At 44.0% G+C, this 20551-nt stretch overlaps 1 protein-coding gene across 4 annotated transcripts in view; it reads right to left on the bottom strand.

Annotated features, from left to right (window-relative positions):
• Nucleotides 1-448: 448 nt before the first annotated feature.
• Nucleotides 449-20551, bottom strand: part of SERTAD2 (SERTA domain containing 2) — a 105695-nt gene continuing 85592 nt past the window's right edge. For all 4 annotated transcript variants that reach the window (XM_072937640.1, XM_072937639.1, XM_072937641.1 and 1 more), the window contains one exon: nt 449-5701. In XM_072937640.1, the coding sequence (XP_072793741.1) occupies nt 4780-5697 (918 nt within the window). In that variant the 5' untranslated portion in view covers nt 5698-5701 and the 3' untranslated portion in view covers nt 449-4779. The remainder of the gene's footprint in view (nt 5702-20551) is intronic.

Below are 20551 nucleotides of genomic sequence, written 5' to 3'. Positions count from 1 at the left end.
GAGAGGCCCAGAGGTGAAGGATCAGCCCCGTGGGGGAAACGAGGCTGTTTCAGACTCACCGAGTGTGAGAGGACCAAGCTCAGTGGATACTTAAAACCCAGAGCTGGGGAGAGGTAGGAACCGGAAACAAGTTTTCAGAGTCCTGAGTGGATTAGTTCCTCTTGGGAGAGCAAGCAGGAGTGGAGGCTCAGCAGAGAGCTGCTCTCGGACCAAACCCTGGAAAAAAATAGTATTTAAGAGAGTTGGGGGAGGAGGTTCGAGAAGGGCCTAAGAGGCGGGGGAGAGCCAGCAAGGGAAAGTGCTCCCCTCAGAGACCAAGATGGTGGGAGGGCGTCAGCATGACCAAGCTGGGCAGAGGCCCCACCCATGGACCGTTCCTTCACACGAGCAACCTGTGGCATCCGAGCTGGCTGTGCTCCCGGCAAAAGGAAAACTGCAAACACGCCTCTCTCTTCTTTTAACTGTTTATTGTATAATATAAAACTACAAAAGTAAGACTGCTCATTTCCATGTACATTTAATCTGTCCAATTGTTTTAGATTACAGCCCAAACCTACATGTGAGTACAGCCACCTGGGTTCCGATGTAATGTCTGTAATATTGCATAGAAAAGGCACAGCTCTCAGGTCTGTGGGGGAAAAGGTTACACCTCCTTTTTGACAAAAGCCTTCCTCAAAAACCATGCACCAAACATATCACTATGTACATCTTTTCCAAATCTTGGTGTTTTGCTCGTATGACCGCACTTCTCTTCCAAACTTGTGATCCCCAAAAGACGCCGAAAATTTTTATTGGCTTTGTCTGCAATAGCATTTGATCCTGGCTAATTTTCAAGAACCATTTAGACTCATTCTTAGAAGCCCTGAAAACAAATGTACGTAAGTGGGACGCACACACCTCGCTGCAACTCGCCATTGGCAGTTACAAGAAGTTAACCATTTACAGCCAGGACAGGTTAAATATGCTCTTTTCAGTTATTTTCAGAAAGCATATAAAGGTCCAATTTGGAACAGCAAGATTTTGAAATTAAGACAATTCATACAAAGGATAACAATCGCGGCACAAAGTAGAGTCTCTCTCGTCTTTTTTACGTCTGTCATTTGAGAAGGCTGCCCTGTGGATTCATAATTCATTATTTACCACAAAGGTGGTTAATAAATGTATGCTTTAAAAATGATCTGTAAGTTGACACTTTGGCTCTTTGGAGATTATTTATCTGAGAATTTTCCTTGATTGACCTCAGGGCAGTTGGGACACTCCAACGGGCTATGGCAATAAAGAGCACGACTGAGAAAGACACTCAGGTGGAGGTGGCTCTGGCGAGTTCTTACCCTCCGGTGTGAATGAGGGTGTCAGTGTGGTTGCCCCTTCTGTCATAAAGAGAAAGTGTGACTAAAAAAACGTTTAAAAATATCAACCCTTTGATGCTTGATTTTCTTAAAAATTTGGAGGTATTAAAACATTCCTCATCCATACCTTTTGCATATTTCAAAGAGACCCATATTAGAGGAGAGAGTACAAATGAGTGTGGACTGTGCACATGATGAAAAGATCCAGGGGTCGGGCTTGGACCCCCTTGTAATACAGATTGACATTCCTACGAGAGAATACATTCCTACCATACATTCTGCACATGTTACGATCCAGATGTTGTGAGAGCTCCACAGTAAAATAAATATATTTACACAGAAAAAAAAGGAATAAATAACTTATGAAAAAAAATCACTTCAAATTCAAAGCTCTTATTATTCTGCTCTCATCTTGTCACTTCATTGCACATCACTGTCAATAACTGTCCTCTCCCAGCCCCACCCAGCATGTCTTTCTCGTAAAGGCACCTCCAACTGCCTGCTTGACTCTGAATGCCACGGGATGTCCTTTAGAGAGGAGAAGGCACTGCCGCCGGGTGGCATCTGGAAGCCCATCCTGCCCTCAAACTGGGACTTGGAGGTCACACACAGGCTCATGTTCTTCCCTGTTGGGACATCACTTTGTGAAAATAAGACACAAAGACAACTGGAACACTTGATGGTTTTGTTCTTTTTAAAAGGGGGCACTAATTTCCCACATCTTCCTCATTCTACCTTGAAGATCTAGAATTTATGGCGAGGGTGTCCAGAGTTAAAAAGCATTTGCCTGCTGCTGGGGGAAGGGAGGTGGGGTTTGTTTTGATCCTGAAGCCCAGCCTTACAAATGCGGGCGAGCCGGAGAACCACGTGTGGGCAACACTTCGCCGTGCTTATCTGAACTGCTGCCCAACATATGGGATTTGTTTAAACACACGATTTGCTAATCCAACCGAAGTACAGTTGTTCTACGTTACTATCAGTCAGTTTTTAACAATGGCAAATCAGCCGCCTTACCCTGTTATTGTCCGGAATAATCAACACTATTGTGCACGTCCACGTACATGTCTGTGGGAGGCATGTGGAGAGTTTGCTGGGTCCTCCAGTTATCCAGAGTGTGGGGTCTGGGTGGACTTGTTCTCTACGGGAAAAGGAAGCCCTTCAAATAGACAGGCACAGTGACATTGGAAGCATCTATGACCACCCTCACCTTATCTATATGGTCCCTGGTCCTATCAAAGGAAATGACACATCTGCAGTAGTGAGAGGTGTCCGGTGGAGGGTGCTTGCAGGAGAAGGTGCAATTTGATCGGTTTCTCACTGCTCTACTGAGTTGATAATTAGGCTTGAAAAACACATTCAAGTGGGGGGAAAAAGTGAATCAGAATGAAGAAAGACTTAATCATACCATACACGAATCTTTTGCTTAGATGAGCAGTTCCTTCATCACAAATGTATTTGCTTTTCGCCATGTGCATTATAAAAACTATCTATGGCTTGTTTAAAGTGCCATTTTATAAAGCTGTCTTTTTTAATTGGCCAGAAAGACTCAATTTTATCCATGGCAAGAAGTGAGCAGAATTGGTGACTGAATATTGACAAATGACCAACAACAAAGACAACAACAACAACACAAATCCCATAATTTAAAAATTCTTAAATAAATATAAAAGTTATTCCTAAAGAAGCCATCTGCATTTCAACAATATAGGTTGTAACCAGCTAAAGTACCATTGGAAGAAAGAAAAAACTGAAACGGAAAGGCCATGAACAATTTCAGCAACAAGCATGATACATTGCAAACGTTTTAAAATTAAATATACACCACTAAGAATAAAAAGCTAGTTCTCAAGTGTCCTGGCAGGGGGTTGGGTAGATAGGGGGAGATGGCGAGGGGGAAGGAGGGGAACATGCATAGCAAGTCCTGTCTGTGTATTTGGGTAAAACAGCCTTGTAAAGTGTAGTTAGAGCAGTTGATTTCAGAAAGCAACCAGACTGGAAGCCATGACGTAATGGGACCAACTCCAGGTTCAAGAGCCATGGGTGTTACAAGAGTGCATCCCAGGCTGGGTGGAGGTGAGCCAGGCTCACGGTGGTGATCATGAAGATGCTATGTGCAGCACTTAGCAACCGAGGGAACGAAAGCTCTGGGGAAGGGAAGCTGGAAAAGATAACTGAGCAACATGATGGATGCCTTCAAGCAGGGGTTGGGGTGGGATGAAGAAGTAGTGGGTGGAGGGGTGGAGATTTTCTTCTGGACAAGCCCTAAGCATTGCAATAGGGTTTAGTTCCATGAAAAGGTTGGTTACTTCCCATAAAATTTTGTTCGACTGTAAAATTTCAGATCATCATAAAAATTATGCCCAAAAGGAAAGATCTGGGGTTCTGTTTTAAAACAATAACAACATCAATTAAAAGCACAGACTTGGCATAAATACAGTGAGTACGCGGTAGCCTTCCCAGAGAGAGAGAGAGAGAGAGATAAAGAGAACCATCACATAAACCCCGAGCTCCATGGCCACCTCCCGCCAACTGCTTAATGCGAGTTTGATGAGCAGACGTGGCTCTGGCTTTGGAAGTCACAGTGCTGGCGGGTGTTCATGCCAGGGGGTCGGTGCTCGTGAAATTTGGGTGTGACATCGCCTGGCCCTTCTTAAAGCGCTGTGTGTATGTGTGTGTTTGCATTTGGGGACATCAACTGCGGATTGATTTGATCCAATTTTCTCTTTGCACCAAACACATATAAAACATTACAACTCTATAAAAGTACAAGTGCAACTTGTACATCTGAAGTTTGCAGGAACTATGTGAGCAAATCCTATCAAAATAGCTATCTCATATGTATAAACAGCATTTGTTTTTAGAAAAACAATATCATAAACTGCGGAATCTGTACAAAAATATAAAATAAATTTTGGGCAGCAGTTTCTAAACAGCCATGTAAATGCAACACTTACAAGGAGTAGTTAATGCCTCTAAAAAGGCTGAATTGCCAAGTCAACCTATACAGGGCGAAAATGCCGGAGAAGGTACTGAGATTATCTAAATAATATATATATATATATTTTCTTCTTTTACCTCTTGCAATAAAACTTATAGAAAAAATAGACAAATATGCACATGCAATTTACAGCGTTTCCAACTTATTCCTTGTGCTTCACTTGAACTGTTTATTTTGTCATTCAGCATGGCGACACTGTCTTCAAATGTGTTCTTTCCTATTCCCGGGTAGTAGTAGGTCTCTGAGGAACCACTCAAAAAAGCGTATTAAAAGTGGTCATACTGGGATGAAGGCACTCCAACTCTGCTCAAAGCAAAAACTAGTGTGATCCTTGTGGAGAATGTTCTTTTTCTCAGAAAAAGGCAAGCCAGGGTGCATGCACAGTGCGGAGAGCTGTCGGGGTGCGCGGGCGCCGCGGCGGGGCCCTGGGGCTCAGGACCCGACCAGCACCTCCATGATGTGGTCCAGCTCCGTGAGGTCCATCTTGAAAGGCTGGCTCGGGGCGACGGGCTGGCTGCTGTAGGGGGCCAGCGTCTTGAGGAGGTCGTCGGCCGACACCGGGGCCATTTTTGAGGCCGTCCCCGACGCCGACGTGCAGGGGTCAAAATCGTACATGGACGTGTCGATGTCGGCGAACAGGATGTCGTCCAGGGTCAAGTCCGTCAGGAAGCCCGTGGACGTGGTGATCTCGAAGTTGCCGGGCAGGGAGTCCATCAGCTTCGGGTCGTCGGCTCGGCCGTCCTGGGGCCCCTCGGGTCTCTGCGCGCCGGCGCCGGCCCCGCCCGAGGCCCCTTTGGCCTCCGTGGAGGTAGATGTGGGACAGAGCTCCTCGATCTCGTCCAGGGCGGAGGAGAAGCTGTCCTTTTCCGGCGGGAGGGCTGGAGGTGCGAGTCGGGCGGGGGCCGCGGGCGGCGCGGCCGGGGAAGTGCAAAAAGTGTCGTCGTCCTCGAGCAGCGAGGCCGGGGTGAGGCAGGCCTCCAGGGGCGCGGGGCTGGCGAGCTCGCAGGGCGGCGCGGCGGCGGGCTGGCCGAGCGCGGGCGGCGCCTCCCGGTAGGCGGCGCCCAGCGGGTCGGCGGGCGCGGAGGCGGCGGGGAAGCCGGGCCGCAGGCTGCCTTCCTGCTTCAGCTCCTCCTGGATCCGCCTCAACATGTTGTTGATGAGCACGGTCTTTTGCAAGCTGGGCTCGGTGAGGGGCCTGTGGTTGTAGAGTTTCATAAGGGAAATGTTGAAGATAGTCTGGCGCTGTAAGGTGTAAGACACCTTGGACGGACCGTCGGAGGGAGACACGATTTTGCCTTCCAGCCCATCTTCATGCTCATCAAACTTCCGTTTTCCTCCTTTCCCCAACATATATCTGCCAAGGAGAAAGGAAGGAGATGGAATCAATTCCACAATGATTTTCCACCGTAAAAAAGACGCTGATTTAGAGGTCAGGGCCCGGACTTGAGCTCCCTGCCCAGGGCTGGTTACAACAGATGAATTCATTGGGAAATCCACCTTTGTATGCCGGTGGAGCAATTTTTATCACGGGGCAGTCTGTTGACTGAATTTCTTGAGAAATGTGTACGACACAGACAAGTTAAACGTTACCATGGAAACCGGGATTTTGACTTTCTCCGCTGGTCTGTGCTTGCGTTTGCATGCCTATGTTACCATGCGGGTTCAACTTCCCTCCCCCAAACAGATTTATTTTTAAAGCCCAAGAAGACACAGTGCTATGACTCAAACAGATAAAGATGTCATAGATTACAGCTTGAACACACCTGAAAGGATTCAAAGAAGCAAGTTGGAGAAAGGGGATTATGGACAATTTTGGCAGAACTGCCTGAGCTTTCAAAATGCCGTTTCCTTCCTCATTTATGCATAGAGACTTTCTGCCTGTTTGGTGACATGTGGCGAAGCACTTGGGCTGTGTTAAACGACCACCGTGATTGAGCTGCCACTGCTATTCAGTCTAGAATCAAGTGGAGAAATGTGGGTTTCCCAGCCCAAGATTTTCTGTGGCTCAATTTCACTGTATACAACCATGTCTGAGTGCAAAAGGACTAATTTCAAAATAATCTGCTCTAATTAGAAGCACTGCTGTTTGGTTACTGGAGATATTTCATAACAAAATACCTACTGTGATTCCAGAGATACATCTGGATTTCAAAGAGACGACGACCTCCTATCTCAGACCTTGAGCATTCGGGAATGGGTGCAATCTGAACGCCTGCCCACCTCGCTGGACACACACAGCCTAGGCAGCCTCCTGGTGTGCTCTGGCCTTAATGAAGACACCCGCAGCTGGAGAGTTGGTCCTTCCTCTCAGAACTTCTCCCACCTAAACAGAGCAATCACAAGTCCACCAGCCTTTGCCTCACAGACCTCACTTTCTAACCATTTCATCAAGAAAGCTGTCCTTACGTCGCTCAGACCAGGAGACACAGTTCTAAGGAAGCCAGGCCCCTGCCTGCCCCCTCACTCCTCTACAACGCTCACCCAGACACGGGTGAATGCTCTCCTCAAGGCCACTCACTCTTTTGGGTGTCTTCACATACGATAAAGTGCTTTGTAGTTATCCAGTTTTTCTTCTAAAGGCGATTTGCCTTTTACTGAATTGCCTCTTTCATTCTTTTAACTCATCCCTCATCTCCGCTGTCTTGGGACCTTCTGCCAGACAGCAGGGAGTCTGGCAGGCGAATAAAGCCTCGTCTTCAAGGGGCTGGATATCTTTTCCCATACCCCGTTATCATTTAGAAATTATCAGTCTCATCCTAGAGGAATAAGGCTAACCCTAATAAAACTTCACAGAACCTCCTTCCAAGGCTGTGTGAAAGAAGGCCATGCTGCCCTCCAGGCGGACAGATGTGCAGGTGGACAGAGCCTGGCACATAAGGCCCACCTGGGGTGACTGCCTTCATGGGCCTCAGTCTCTAGGAGAGAGGGACCAAGACAGCTGCCACCAAGGCCAGGCAGCTTGAGAATGTGTTAGCACTCATAGAGTGTGGAGTTGCTTGTATGAAACGCTTTCCCTCACTTTGTAAACATTAATAAAATGGCTGTCAATCACTAGGACCGAAGACCAGTCCCCATAATTAACTGTTCTCTGAGGCAAGGAAGGTAACAACTCACTTATCTCATGCTTCACATGACAGGAACATTTCCTACTGTTTAGTGCTAAAAGTCCCATTTGTATATACACTTTGCATAGAGCATTTCCTATCTAAAGTATCTGTATCCCATTTACAGGTGCGTGTGAATCAGAAAGGAGGTGATTTCATTTCACGTTAACAAAACTTTCTACTTTATGCATTAGATGTATTATTAGACAACTGTGTTTTGAAACATAACTGTACTCACAATTATATCATTTGTACTTGCTTACAATTTAAGCATTTAAAAGTAACATCCAGAAAAACTCCGTTTTTACCAAAGAGCTCACTGGATGCATTTAATTATCATACAAAGGCGTCATATGATCTATATTATGTTATAATGTGACTGTACCCAATACATCCAAATGTGTGCGAGGATACACAAATGTACACACACACACACACACACACACACATTCCCTAAAATACTGTTTCTCAAAGTGTGGTCCAGGGATGGAGCCAGTCTGTGAACATTACTGGTTCATGATGAAGTAGAGCTACTGTATTGTTTAGAAAACCTTAAGCAGATTTATGAAGTAAATGTATCTCTGTAAACCTAATTAAAAATGAGGCTTCTATTTTTACATCTTTGTACTCTGATTTCATTTTCTAGTAGTTATCTTTATCATGTTTTACTAACATATTACTCTATAAAGGAGGAAAACGCAAACGTGGTCCTTCATTCACAGAAAGTTTGAGCACTGTCCCAAAACGTAAACCAAATACACACCTCAAAACAAATTAGTTTTAAAAAACAGGAATGAAAACAAACAAAAAAAAACCCCACAACAAAACTAAATTGGTAAGCTTGTCACCACTCTGAATTTTTACCGGTTTTCTGGAGAAGTCGCACTTTGGAAAGATGATGTAGAGTTTTAGTCATCCATACAGAGCTGTCTTTTAAAGACTTGTTGCCAGAAAAAACAGGACTTTCTCAATAACTCACATTTCTCTAGAAATAATCACTAACCCACAGAACTCAAATATTCTACATATTTAAATATTTTAAAAGCACTCGGTACTACAGGCATGTAGCAGAATTCCCACAGCTGAGGGAGATCTGTGGAGATACTTTTCAGAGATTTCAATGTGAGAAGCACCTAATTTCCACTTAGAATGACCCAGCTGGTCACAGCTGTGTGATAAATCCTAATGATCTGGGGAAAGCCTGATAAGACATCTGTAATGCTGTCTGGAAGGGGGAAGGAGGAGGGCCCGTGGAAGCAAAACCTGCGAGCAGGAACAGGCAGACGAATCGACTCTTGGATGCTTCTCGAATGTGTCAGTAAGGACCCACGACAGAGTGTGTCTCAAAGCAGGTTTGCCTTCATTTTTCTATTTCATTTTATGAGGCAAGACGGGCTCTACACACCCAGGGCGATTGCGAAATGCACACAATCCTGGTTTGTAATCCTAATTCTGTGTTTTTATGGAAAGGAGTGAAAGACAACATAGTAAAAATCAAATCCGTATTTTTACTTAGAACTTTAAAATTAAAAAAAATTTTTTTTTAATTTAAAATTTGTAAAAAGTTTTAAGTTTCCTCAAAGTTTGCTTAACACGGTGTGGAGTCCTGTCTTCCCGCTCACAGGCCTCCAGCTCCTGGAAGTGGGAGGAGGTGCCAAGGCCTCTCAAGGTGCGATGTGAACACCACCTGTTGGAACAGACACAACTCAATGCCAAGACAAGCCTCTCAAGCACCTGAGGGCAAGGCTGCCCAAAGCCTTCTCCTCGGGCCCTCTAAGCAAACAGCAGTAGCTCCTGAAGCCTTTGGAGAGGCCCGGGACCTTTTACAACGACTCACTTGGCTGCACTTCATTAGGGGCTTCGAGGTAACAGGAGGTTAGGGGGTGTCTGCGGTCACTGCCCGAAAGGCCGCTCGGCTGTGGAACTAGACACCAGGACGGTAGCCCCTGGTTCACCGAAAGGAGGGGCTGGTGACAAGTCTGGTTCTCAGGCCACCCTCAGGCTCAGCACCCCTCTCTGCCTCCACCCTGGCTTGTGAAGACCCAGGCCCAAAGCCCACGTCTCCTACCTAATCTCTCAGTCAAAGGCCCCAAAGGGACCCTGAGCTTCAGGGCTGGTAGAGACCCCTACACGGAGGAGTGAGACAGGCGCTCCCTCCCTTTTCTGCCCACCCAAAGGGGTCTAACACCAACCACAGCCACTCATATTGAACATTCATTGGTTCTTACTATAAAGTTTGAGATAAAACACCCTCCCTCTCCAATAAACTTGTTAGGAACAAACTCCTAGCATTTTGATTTTCTAAAACATAAATTTTGGCAAGCATTGACTGTAGCAATCTCAAGTTTTGAAAACAGAGAACAAAACTCACTGGGAGCAATATAAATGAACACTTCCCTGCCGGGAGTCTTCCAGGAAGTTTAATGCTGAATAAAACTCTCTGAATACCAAACCTGGCTTTCAACTGTGCAGCTTTCATTAGGAAGGACCCTGCCCTCAAAAGCTACAATCTGCCTGGGCAGATGATCAAAGTATGTCACTAGGAGAGTCCTCAGAAGAGAAGGAACCAGAGCAACAGGAGAAGATATTACCTGACTACCTGGGGGTTTGCAATTTCAGATTCCGAATGACTCCCACAGTAAGGAGTCTGAGAGACTGAGAAACTGGTACAGACTGGGGTGATCAGCGGAGACTCCTGGAGACAGGATTTGAGGTTTATATTTAAGGCGGGGCTGTCTGTTCATGTCTGGTCTCCCACCCCAGACAGGAAGCCCTATGAGAGCACAGACTGTTTCGTCCATCTCTGTGTCCTCAGGATAATACAGCCAGTCCCTGATGCATAGAAGAGGCTCCAGAAATCGTTGCTGAATAAACAATCAATGGAAAGAATGAGAAAAGATTTGAGGGACAGCCGGGGGACTGTAAAACAAAGACAGAGGTGTATGTCTTTGGCCCTGGGTGTGAACTGGGCCCGAGAGGGAGGGTATGCCAAAGGGGAGGGCTGAATGGACCTCAGAGGGGACAGCTGTACAGGGCAGGCCCTGGGGCACAGAGAGGGGGCAGGGATGCTCTGGTCAGAAAGCTCTGTGAATGTCTCTTTCAGTCTTTCATTCTCGGACTTGGGCAAGCCTCAGACTCACTGAGGGGGCTTGCTAACACAGAACGCTGCCCTCCACCAGCCCAGATTCCCATTCAGTAGGTCTGCTGTGGGGCCTGAGAACCTGCATTTCCAACAAGTTTCCAGGTCTTACTGGTTTGGGAAGGTCACTTTGAGAACCATGGCTTCCTTTTTCCCTCATCAGGCTATTTCATGTTTAAACCTGAGAATGTCTTTACTCAATTTAACTTGAGTTCGAAGGACTTCCCTATTTGTGCCTAAGCAAGTAAGAAGAAAAGGAATAAATAGCGTTTTTGTGCTGGCAACTGACATTAAAAAACAAAGATTCTATGCAGAATAAAGTTGTCTTCAGCTCAATTTTAATGATGAAACTCAGCTTCTCAGACTGATACATCTGGTCCCACTGGCTCACTGGGGCCCAGATTCTTCTTGGTGTGATCTCAGAGTGAATGGCAGTGAGGCCTTATGCCAAAGTCCAAAGAGAAATGGAAATAGTACCTATGTGTTAAAAAGGAACATTCCACAGTTTTTATATTTTTAAAGCATTAAGGGAATAAATGCAAACATTTAAAAAACCAATCAAAAAAGTTTTCATATACTCAATGTTTTTCAAGTATTTAAAAGCTATGCCTTAAGATGTTTTTAAATCACTCTCCTTTAATGTTATTTGAACTGTCAAAATAAATGTTATTATTTTAAAATAAGAGTGTTAAGTCACGGGGGAGTGGGTATAGCTCAGTGCTTAGCATGCACGAGGTCCTAGGGTCAATCCCCAGCACTCCCATTAAAAAAATAATAATACATTTAAGAAAAAAGAATATTAAATCTACTTTTGCAAATCACCACTTCTGCCATCCCCACTAACAACAACAAAACCCATTGCTTTAACTTGCAGCCCTCTGGGGCCAGTAGTGCTTCCTAGGGGCCCAGAGCCTGATGGCTGACTGACAGGCCCCTGCGGGCAGCATCACCACTGGGGCTAGTGACAGACCAGAACCAAGAGCCCTCCGGCCTCAGCCCCCAACACAAACTGGCTTTCTGGCTCAGTGTGGATCAAAAAGAGACACGGAAGACTGCACACCATGTTTTAACTCAACTCATCCCAAACAACAGTCATTATTCCAAACAGAAGGAAAACCCTCCATTTCATCCTACACAGTGTCCAAGGGGACTATTGGCACAAAAGGTGTTTAAAAGAAGGTCATTAGTCCCAATTTCTGAAGGGAGAAGATGATGGGGGAAGGTGTGACTGACCGCAGGATCAAAAAGGCAGCTAAGAGGGGAGGTGGGAGTCCCTGAACACTGGGGAGGGTGTGGAAATGGCTCCCAGCTCAGCACCGTCCAGGTGGAAGGAGGCTCGTGCACACAGAGGCCGGTGGCTGGGGGACTCCGGAAGTCACTGCTCTGAAACATGCAAAGCCCGATGGTCTGCGTACTCTGTCCACATTCAAGAGCCTGTTCCAATTTCCTTTTGGACTACCAGAAATCATGTGTTCCCTCCTCTCAGGAGTGCAGCAGGCTTCACGATGAAGTGACAGGTTGTCTCCACAGTCAGTTAACAAGGCAGAGCTGAGCCCTGGCATCTGCCACTGGGCAAGCATAGTTACGAGTGAGGCCCTTGGCTCTTGGGGAGCTGGTCACGGCCTACTTCCTCACCTCAGTGCTGAAGACCTTGGTGCCTGCTTTGGGTTAAGTCACTGGCCTGCACACTGGGGACCTGTGAGCATTTCTGTATGCCTGCTTCACCAGTTAACAGCTCTCCAGTAAAAGACTCCTCATCCAGTGGGGAGCTCTAAGAAGCCATGTCCCTCATCTCCTCAACTGTGCCGTCCTGTGTGACCACTGGTTGCTGAAAAGTCCAGAAGTGCTCACACTGACACTAAAAATCATAAAAGCGAGGCACCTACAGTAATGCCAACAGTTCAGAATGACGGTTTTTCCTTATGGATCTACCCAGTTTGGAGGAAAAAAGAAGCTAAGACAAGACGTGTGATGGGTGTCTTCAAACAGGCTAGCAGGGCTGTTTCCTCACTGACATCCTGTGCAGCCAAACCCAAAGTCCTTTAAGTGGAAACATATTCTTTCAGTTTCTTTTGGGGGCAGTGGAAGAAGAAAGATTAGAGTGTCCCTGGCAAAATTACGGAGTGTGTGACAGCCTTCTGAGATCAGGAGAGGCTGGCCCGAAAAGCTGGTGAGACCCTTCGGAAACACACGCTTCTCACATCTCTCCTCACCCTGTACCCCTGCCTTCTGAGATGGTCCAAAGGGAGAGCCTCCGTTCCTAACAGGACCCCTCCCACCACCCATGGGTTCTCCGGTCGGAGGGTCACACAGCAGCTTCCAGGCAGGAAGGAAAGCCAGGCTGGCTTAGACAACTTTCTCCAATGTTAAAATATTACACCTTAAAAGACATATAGGACTTAGAAATCTGATAACGTCTATGCTGTTAACCCCTTTCCTAAATGCGCTGGGGCTGGGGCAGGAGTGGTGGCAGTATCCCCAAAACTGGGGTGGTGAGCCTCTGGGAGGGGTCAAGGGGTCAGCACTCCCAAAGGCCGCCTGTGGACCCCAGAGTGACTGCCTGTGGCCTCGGGGAATGGCAGGAAGGCAGGCAAAATTCCAACGGGGAGAAAGCCTCTGCGTGTTTACAGACAGGGTGGGTGAGGGCTCCCCGAAGACAGGCGAGTGTTTGTAACTGAACCCTAAAGCTGGCCGGATCGGGGAAGCTTTTCTTTTTTTAAACCCAAGCTCATCCAGGATGAGGTCCCTGCAGTAACATCCATGTTAATTGGTAAGTAAGACAAAGCCTTCCCTAACAAATCAGCAATGTAATTATGAAGCCAGTCACTAGATCAAGCCAGTTAAGCGCGCTCGGCGCGGCTCCGGGGCTGTAACCCGACACCACTGTTTGCGGCGGAGCCTCCCCTCAGCTCTGCGCGCGGCGCGGGGGGCGCAGGGGGCAGCGCACGGCTGTTTATCGGGATCAGGCTCTGCCGGGAACAATCCTCCTTGCTTTCTTGACAGCGCCTGAACGCCTGGAGACAAACCGAAATTCGGCCAGGAAGTCGACCTCCAAGTCAATTAAAAAACAACTTTTACTGTTTGGGGATGTCTCCTTCAAGCCTACATTTTTAAGAAGCTCTAGCTTTCCCTCTCAGGATTTTTACACGCTTCTATTAAATTGAAGACAGTTTCTGAAACTGCTGGTTTGTCAAATATCATCTTTGCTCTTGGAAAAAGAAAGCAACATTTTAAAATGTTGACAACTAACTATTTAGCAGGCAAAATAGTCAAATTCTGGAAGAGAATGTTTGAATATTTCTTTGGAATAAATTACGGCCTTGTTAATAAACATCTGGAAAGAAAAACAGCCTTTTTAGAATGTAACTGTTAAGTAGTAGAAAATGTTTCTAGTACCCTGTCTTATTGGTTCCTCAGCCAGCTGGGAATTTTAGGTTTTAAACCTAACTCTGAGGAAGCTAGGGACACCAGTCACCTTCTTCCAAAGTGAGACAGTGAGAATGCTAACAACTCTTTTATTTTACCTAACAATTCTGGCTAAAAGTACTGCACACTTAAAGTAAAAGATTGAGCAAAATTTCAGTTTCTAAACTGAAGTTTAACAAAAACATACTCAATATGATACAATGCCTGAAATGTACTTTAAAATACTCTAGGGAAGAAAAAAAACCTCTGTGTAGGTGAAACAACTCTGACAAAATGTTGGTAACTGTTTTTTTTTTACATTTTTTATTGATTCATAATCATTTTACAGTGTTGTGTCAAATTCCAGTGTTCAGCACAATTTTTCACTCATTCATGGACATATACACACTCATTGTCACATTTTTTTCTCTGTGATTTATCATAACATTTTGTGTATATTTCCCTGTGCTATACAGAAAATGTTGGTAACTGTTGAAGCCAGGTGATGAGTACAAGGGGGTGCACTGTACTTTCTCTTTACTTTTGAGCGTGTTTGGAATTTTCCGTAAGAAAAAGGTAAAAGAACACAACACACCAATATACATTTAAAAAATTCTACAAATTAAAAAATCAAATAAACACAATAAACTATTTATATCCTCTGTGAGAACTATTACATTAACTTGATAGGTTATTCACACAGAAGAAAGCTGTAAATGCTCTAAGTAAACAAGTGTGCCCAGTACAAGTGCGAACTCCTCTTGAGCTCTGAAAGAGCATCACAAATAACCACAAGGGGGCGCAGCAGAGCAACAGGCACCCCTTGAAGTCTGATTGTTCACAACAATTTCTACCTACAGATCTCTCAAAGTATACACATTTCCAAGATTGTTCCCCAAATCAGGTCTCAATAGAACACTGCTAAGCAAGCAAAGAGCACTGCCAAGAGCAACTAAATTATATTATGCTATGGTTCAAAACCTGAAAATACTGTATGTACAATAGGTTGTTCTAACACTGTTTCAAAAATCGTGGTTAAAATCCCTGGAGGATTCCTGAAGTGAGCACAAAGACACACAACAACAAACATGCAACCCGGGTCATAAGATGTGGACTAGGAGAAGCCAGTAGTTCAGACTTTCCAGTGGGGGTCCTAAAGAGCTCTCCCAGCCACACAATGAGTCTCAAGGTTAGTAGGAATTTTACTAACATAGAAAAGCCTTCAGCAATCCTGTTGCTTCTCAATAACAAGAAATTACCTCCACGCTGAACAGAAATGGTTTCAGAAGTTTCAGGGAAAACTTCATAAAGAATATTGGGAAGGAGCCATTTAATAGTAAGATGTAACTCAGGTAAACTAAAGACAATGAAGCAAGCTGACTGTTTTTAATTCGCTGGAATCCTTTCTATTCAGATTACAAGCTGAGGTTCTATGATACTGCATGTTCAATAATAATGTTCCTAAGAGACAAACTACTATCACCAATCTTTCCATTTGAACGTTGGTAAATATGAACATATTATATTATTTTTATAAATAATATATTGTAGTCATTAAAACTAGGAGGCTACTCCATACTAATTTGGTGTCAGGAACACATCTTTAGCATGCTGAATCGAAAGCCTCATTATCATTAAGGGAGGAAATTCTTAGATTTGAATTTCTTTCCCCTAAGGTTACCTGCCAGTAAGGGCTAGCCAGCCTTGCTCCACCTCCATTCCCGTGCACAATGAAAACATTTTTTTTCTCCTGTACTTATAATTGTTTGTATGGGATTCTGGTTTCAACCCTCCCAAAGCCTCTTTTCCCTGAAGATATGATGTTTTTCCCTTCACACTAGAGACCCTTAATGAACAATGTCAGGGGGAGAAAAATCTTAGAGTAGAAACCAAATGCTTTGCCCTCAGTATATGACAGAGTTTTGTTTTTTAAAGAGGGCCCTCGGATCTATAAAACAGTCACACTAAAACAGATAAAAATATAATTTGTTAGAACAAATGTGTGAAAAATAAAATTACATCTTAGTTAAAACAAAAGATTACTTGGGGGAGGGTATAGCTCAGTGGTAGAGCCTGCACCTAGCATGCTGGAAGTCCTGGGTTCAATTCCCAGCACCTCCATTAAAAAATAAATAAGTAAACCTAATTACCTCCCCCCATAAAAAAAACTTTAAAAACATTTTTAAAAACTGCAAAAAAACATTAAAAAAAGATGCTAAAAAAAAAAAAAAAAGCAGCCTCTCTCTCTCCATCCTCTTCGGAGACAGCCCGTACTCTCTCTATGGAGTGTGTATCTACTTTAACCTGAGCTCCCAACCCCCACACCTCATGGCCTTTCTCTTACCTTCTGAAACAGCCTACACTCTTATGCAGTATGTACCTCTCTAAATAAATCTGACTTTACTCAAAAAATAAAAAATTACTTTCTAGGTTTTGTTAGCCAACTACTTGTCACTAACAAATAACAAAAACTAAGTACTTCATTGTGAAGTGTTTTTGTGAAAGTGTTTAAAGGTTATTACTAGTTTTAATCTTCTTTGCTTTCAAATTGGGAAGGCTTAATTACTGTGAAAAATAACACTCAAAAGAAGACATGCTATAAAATATCCCTCACAAATACTGAACATATTTCATCTTTTAACTTTCACATTCAATCTAAAGAGAAAACCAGAGAAAAGTTCTTTATTATTTACTCACTGAGTAAAACTAAATATACTGTATGGTTCAAATCTGGATTCCTTAAAAGAAAACTATCACACTTCTACAATATGACGTATGAGTATAAAAACTAAAGGTACAAGACAAAAGAAATATACTTAAGAGACATGTAAAAGGCAGGAAATAACTATTCTACGATGTAAATACCTGTTCCATGTAATAAGCAGCATAGATATTCAGAAAGTTTAGTCAATTCTAAGAATTAGACAGGCTTCTGATAAGGTTTTACAAAGCCAGTTTAAACTTTATGTCATATACGTGAATAATTCACAAAGTAGAAAAAGGAAATGAGGATACAAACTAAACTTGAGGTCAGTGAGTGATACTTTGTAAATGTGGCAGCCATTTGTTTTTAAAAGTGATTACTTTGGGGCTATTTTGAGATAAAATGTATTTCTTCCCGAGGACTTCTGGGTATTGATAACTAATGGCCTGTAGAACTTAGCACAAAGTTACTTAGTCAAATAGAGTAAAAGGGATCAGAGTACCACACTGAATGGAAAAGATACTTATTTTCTAAGGAAACTACCTCTCAGTACTTCAACTTCGATGATCTTCAAGGACCTTTAAGGAGACCCTGCCTCCAAGCTACCAGCCCCAAACAGTCCTTTCATCCTGCCAAACTTTAGGAAATTTAGAAGCAAGAAGGCAGGTGCCACCTGAGGAATCCATATTTTGAATGTGTTAACCAACTACTGTTAGCTAACAATCATCACCAAGTAAAACCTATTTTATATTTCTGGACATAATAAAAATCTTTTCAAAAAGCAGTCTGTTTAAGAAACTGTTCGGAAAAAACCATCATCAGGTTGGTGACAAGCAGAGGGGCAGGGCAAGAATTTCTTCATCATCCACGGACCACGGTGCTCAGATTCCTCCACCAGATGGGTTTTCTGTGACAGCAGGGAAGACACAGAAGTACACACGTACGTGGAAGTTCCCTCCTTAAAAAAGGAAAGAACTCTGCAAAGCAAATCTGCATCCAGAATGATTATAAAATGGGATAACCACTAAGGGAGGATCAGATTAAAACAGTTGCCACCTCGTTATCTCACTGGTGTGGCTAGAATTTTATGCAAACCTGTTCTGGTGCAGAGATGACCTTGGGACTTTCAGATTCCCTGAGTTTAACTCAACACTTCTACACACCAGGGTGGGGTACTCCCACAGGCCTGCTCCAAGCCCAGGGGTTGCGGCTGGCGTGGAATGATAAGCAGTCAGCCAGGAGAGCAGAGCAAGGGGCTAAAGGTTGATCTGCAGCAAGTAATGCTTCATTACTTAATTTTCTGACCATGGCCTAATCAAGTAATACTTTTTACTTTCATTCAACAAGTTCGCACAGACCAGTGTAACCAAGAGTGTGTGTATGTGTCCTTAAGAGCCAGAATCCCTTCCCCTTCACTATTCTATGTGAGATGCCTCAGAAACACAGAAATGCCTGGTTTAGCGTCTTTTCAGTTAACCGTCTAAGATAGGCTTTTTTTTGAGAGAGCGAGAGGGAGGGAGAGGGACTGAGAGAGAGAGAGAGAGAGAAGCTTAGAATTAAACAGCAACTCTGCAAATCTACAGGTTTTTGCAGAGGCCCAAAAGATAGTAATGCAGACATGAATTCGTTTTAAGAACTGAGGTTTGCTGCTACCTGGAGTTACTAGAGAAACAAAGCTGCCTTTGGGCACCTCAAACTAGTCAGACCTGCTGTAGCAGTTGCACAGTCGGCTCGGATCTGTCCTCCACTCTCCTCCCTCCAGCCCCCACCCCACGCATCCGCATTGCTCATTCCACTCGGGGCGGGGCCGAGCGGGCACACTCAGCCCCCGCTCTGCCGTCCTCGCGTCCCCGCGAAGGGGCAGGGCCAGCTCTGGACACACAGCTTGAGAGGGGAAGAGGAGGCCAGACGAGAGAGCGAGCAGATGCCGCCTCCATTCTGAATTGAAAGCTGCAGTGGGCGCAGAATACAGCTTCTGTGCTCCCGGGTTGCTAAGATAGATACATCAAATTGCCGGGTTTGCTTCAGTGAATCCTGGCAGGGATTCCCAATTAAGTTCAGAGGAGAGACGGGAGATCCTGAGAGGGGACGAACCAGGCTTTCCAGCTCCAGGAGCCCTCAGACCACAAAGAGAGCAGAATTTCCAAAAGGGAGTTTTCATTGTCTGGATGTACTGCTTGTTTAAATGATCAGCATCTGTTTTGTCCTATTAGGAGTCATGTGTTTTCAGAGATATTGTGATAGTTTTTATTTTGAAATTTTTATTTGTATTTCCAAGAAAATTTTTAGACAGCCAAGCATGTTTTGTTTGTCTCATGATCTTCAAGGGGAAAAAACACACACACACACAAGGCGTCTATTAACTACCCAGAATAGGAATGTCGTCTTATTGGCCTGACATATGCCATTCACAGATTCATACAAAGAATGAACTGCCACACAGTGCTCGTGGAGAAAGACACTGCTCTGCACAATGAGTGATGGGCGCTCCAGGGGACAGTGCTGTTCACAGGGTTTCCCAGCATCTGCACAGAGGGCAGAAGTTTGCCTTTAATATCAACTGCACTGGCCATTGGAGACAATCATGTTGTTTAAAAGACAAGCCAAGTTTGGCTAGTTGCTGTTTCCTTCGAGAATATGAAAACTGAATTAAACACCCATACACTCCTTAAGCAGGAGTCTGAGCTGGTGGGCTTCTGTCAATTGTGTAAGGACTAATTATTAACTGTCAGTAGGAAATACAGGATTTGTGTATATGTAGTGGCCATAGCTTTTTTAGGTGTTCCTGTTCTGCTGGTCAGTGTTGATTAATGGAAAGACCTATGAAGGTGGGTGTTTCCTTTATTTCGAGGCCATTTTCACTTAAAACTGGAGCTTGCGGGGTCGGGGAGTGGGGGGCTATATAGCTCAGTGGTAGAGTGCATGCTCAGCTCGTACGAGGTGCTGGGTTCAATTCCCAGTACCTCTATCAGAATAAATAATGAACAAATCTAGTTCCCCACACCCCCCAAAAAAACAAAATTGGAGCTTGCCCTCCGGTGCCTTGAGCGTACACCTGATCTTTGCACTCAGTAATCAGAGACACCTCGCTCTCTGTCTCTCTCCCCTCTCCCCGCCCTCTCCTTTGACAAAAAACTGGTGCAACTACAGCTATTTCCTATAGGATATGCCGTAACAGTAAATACGAAATTCATGTAGCAACAAAGTTTTTAAAAATTCCACAAGTGAAAGTTCACACTCCTAAATACCATGTTTATCTATACATATTTTAATCTATGTTGTAATACTGACAAAGCCATCCTGATTTTTTTATATAAATGAAATATAAAATAAAGCTTCATGCTTTTGCTAGTGTTCTTTAACAAGAAGCCACAGTAAAAGAAACCTCTAAATGTTCCTGTTGTAGTTTTTATCTTTCTTAGTAACTGAAGTTTAAAATATGTTGACCGAGGGCAAACTTTTACTATAATTTGCTACTGATAATTTGTAGTATGCTTTTTCAATAGACAGAAAAAAATCTTTATGTATTTTTATATATATACATACATATGTATGCTCAACCTTTGCTTATATTTTTTAATCTGTTTTGTGTGTGCGTGCCTTCCTCAGTAGCAATGTAACTTTTATTCTGCCATTGGAGTGCTGTTTAAAATAGTGTATGCCAAAAGCTATCAGCTGCTACACAAATTTGAGTGAATTTTAAAATATCAAAATATATACTATTTGTACTTATTATTAATAACTCAGTGCATGGCAACTGGGTAAAAATTTATATTTCAGTTCCTCAATTAAATAAAAAAGCTTTCAAGGGAACAATTCAGCAAACAGAAGTCTAAAGATTTTCTTAAACTG

This window comes from Vicugna pacos, chromosome 15, assembly GCF_048564905.1.
Source record: "Vicugna pacos chromosome 15, VicPac4, whole genome shotgun sequence".
Taxonomy (NCBI): domain Eukaryota; kingdom Metazoa; phylum Chordata; class Mammalia; order Artiodactyla; family Camelidae; genus Vicugna; species Vicugna pacos.
Note: the sequence above shows the minus strand (reverse complement) of the source record. Positions and strands in the feature narration are given on the sequence as shown.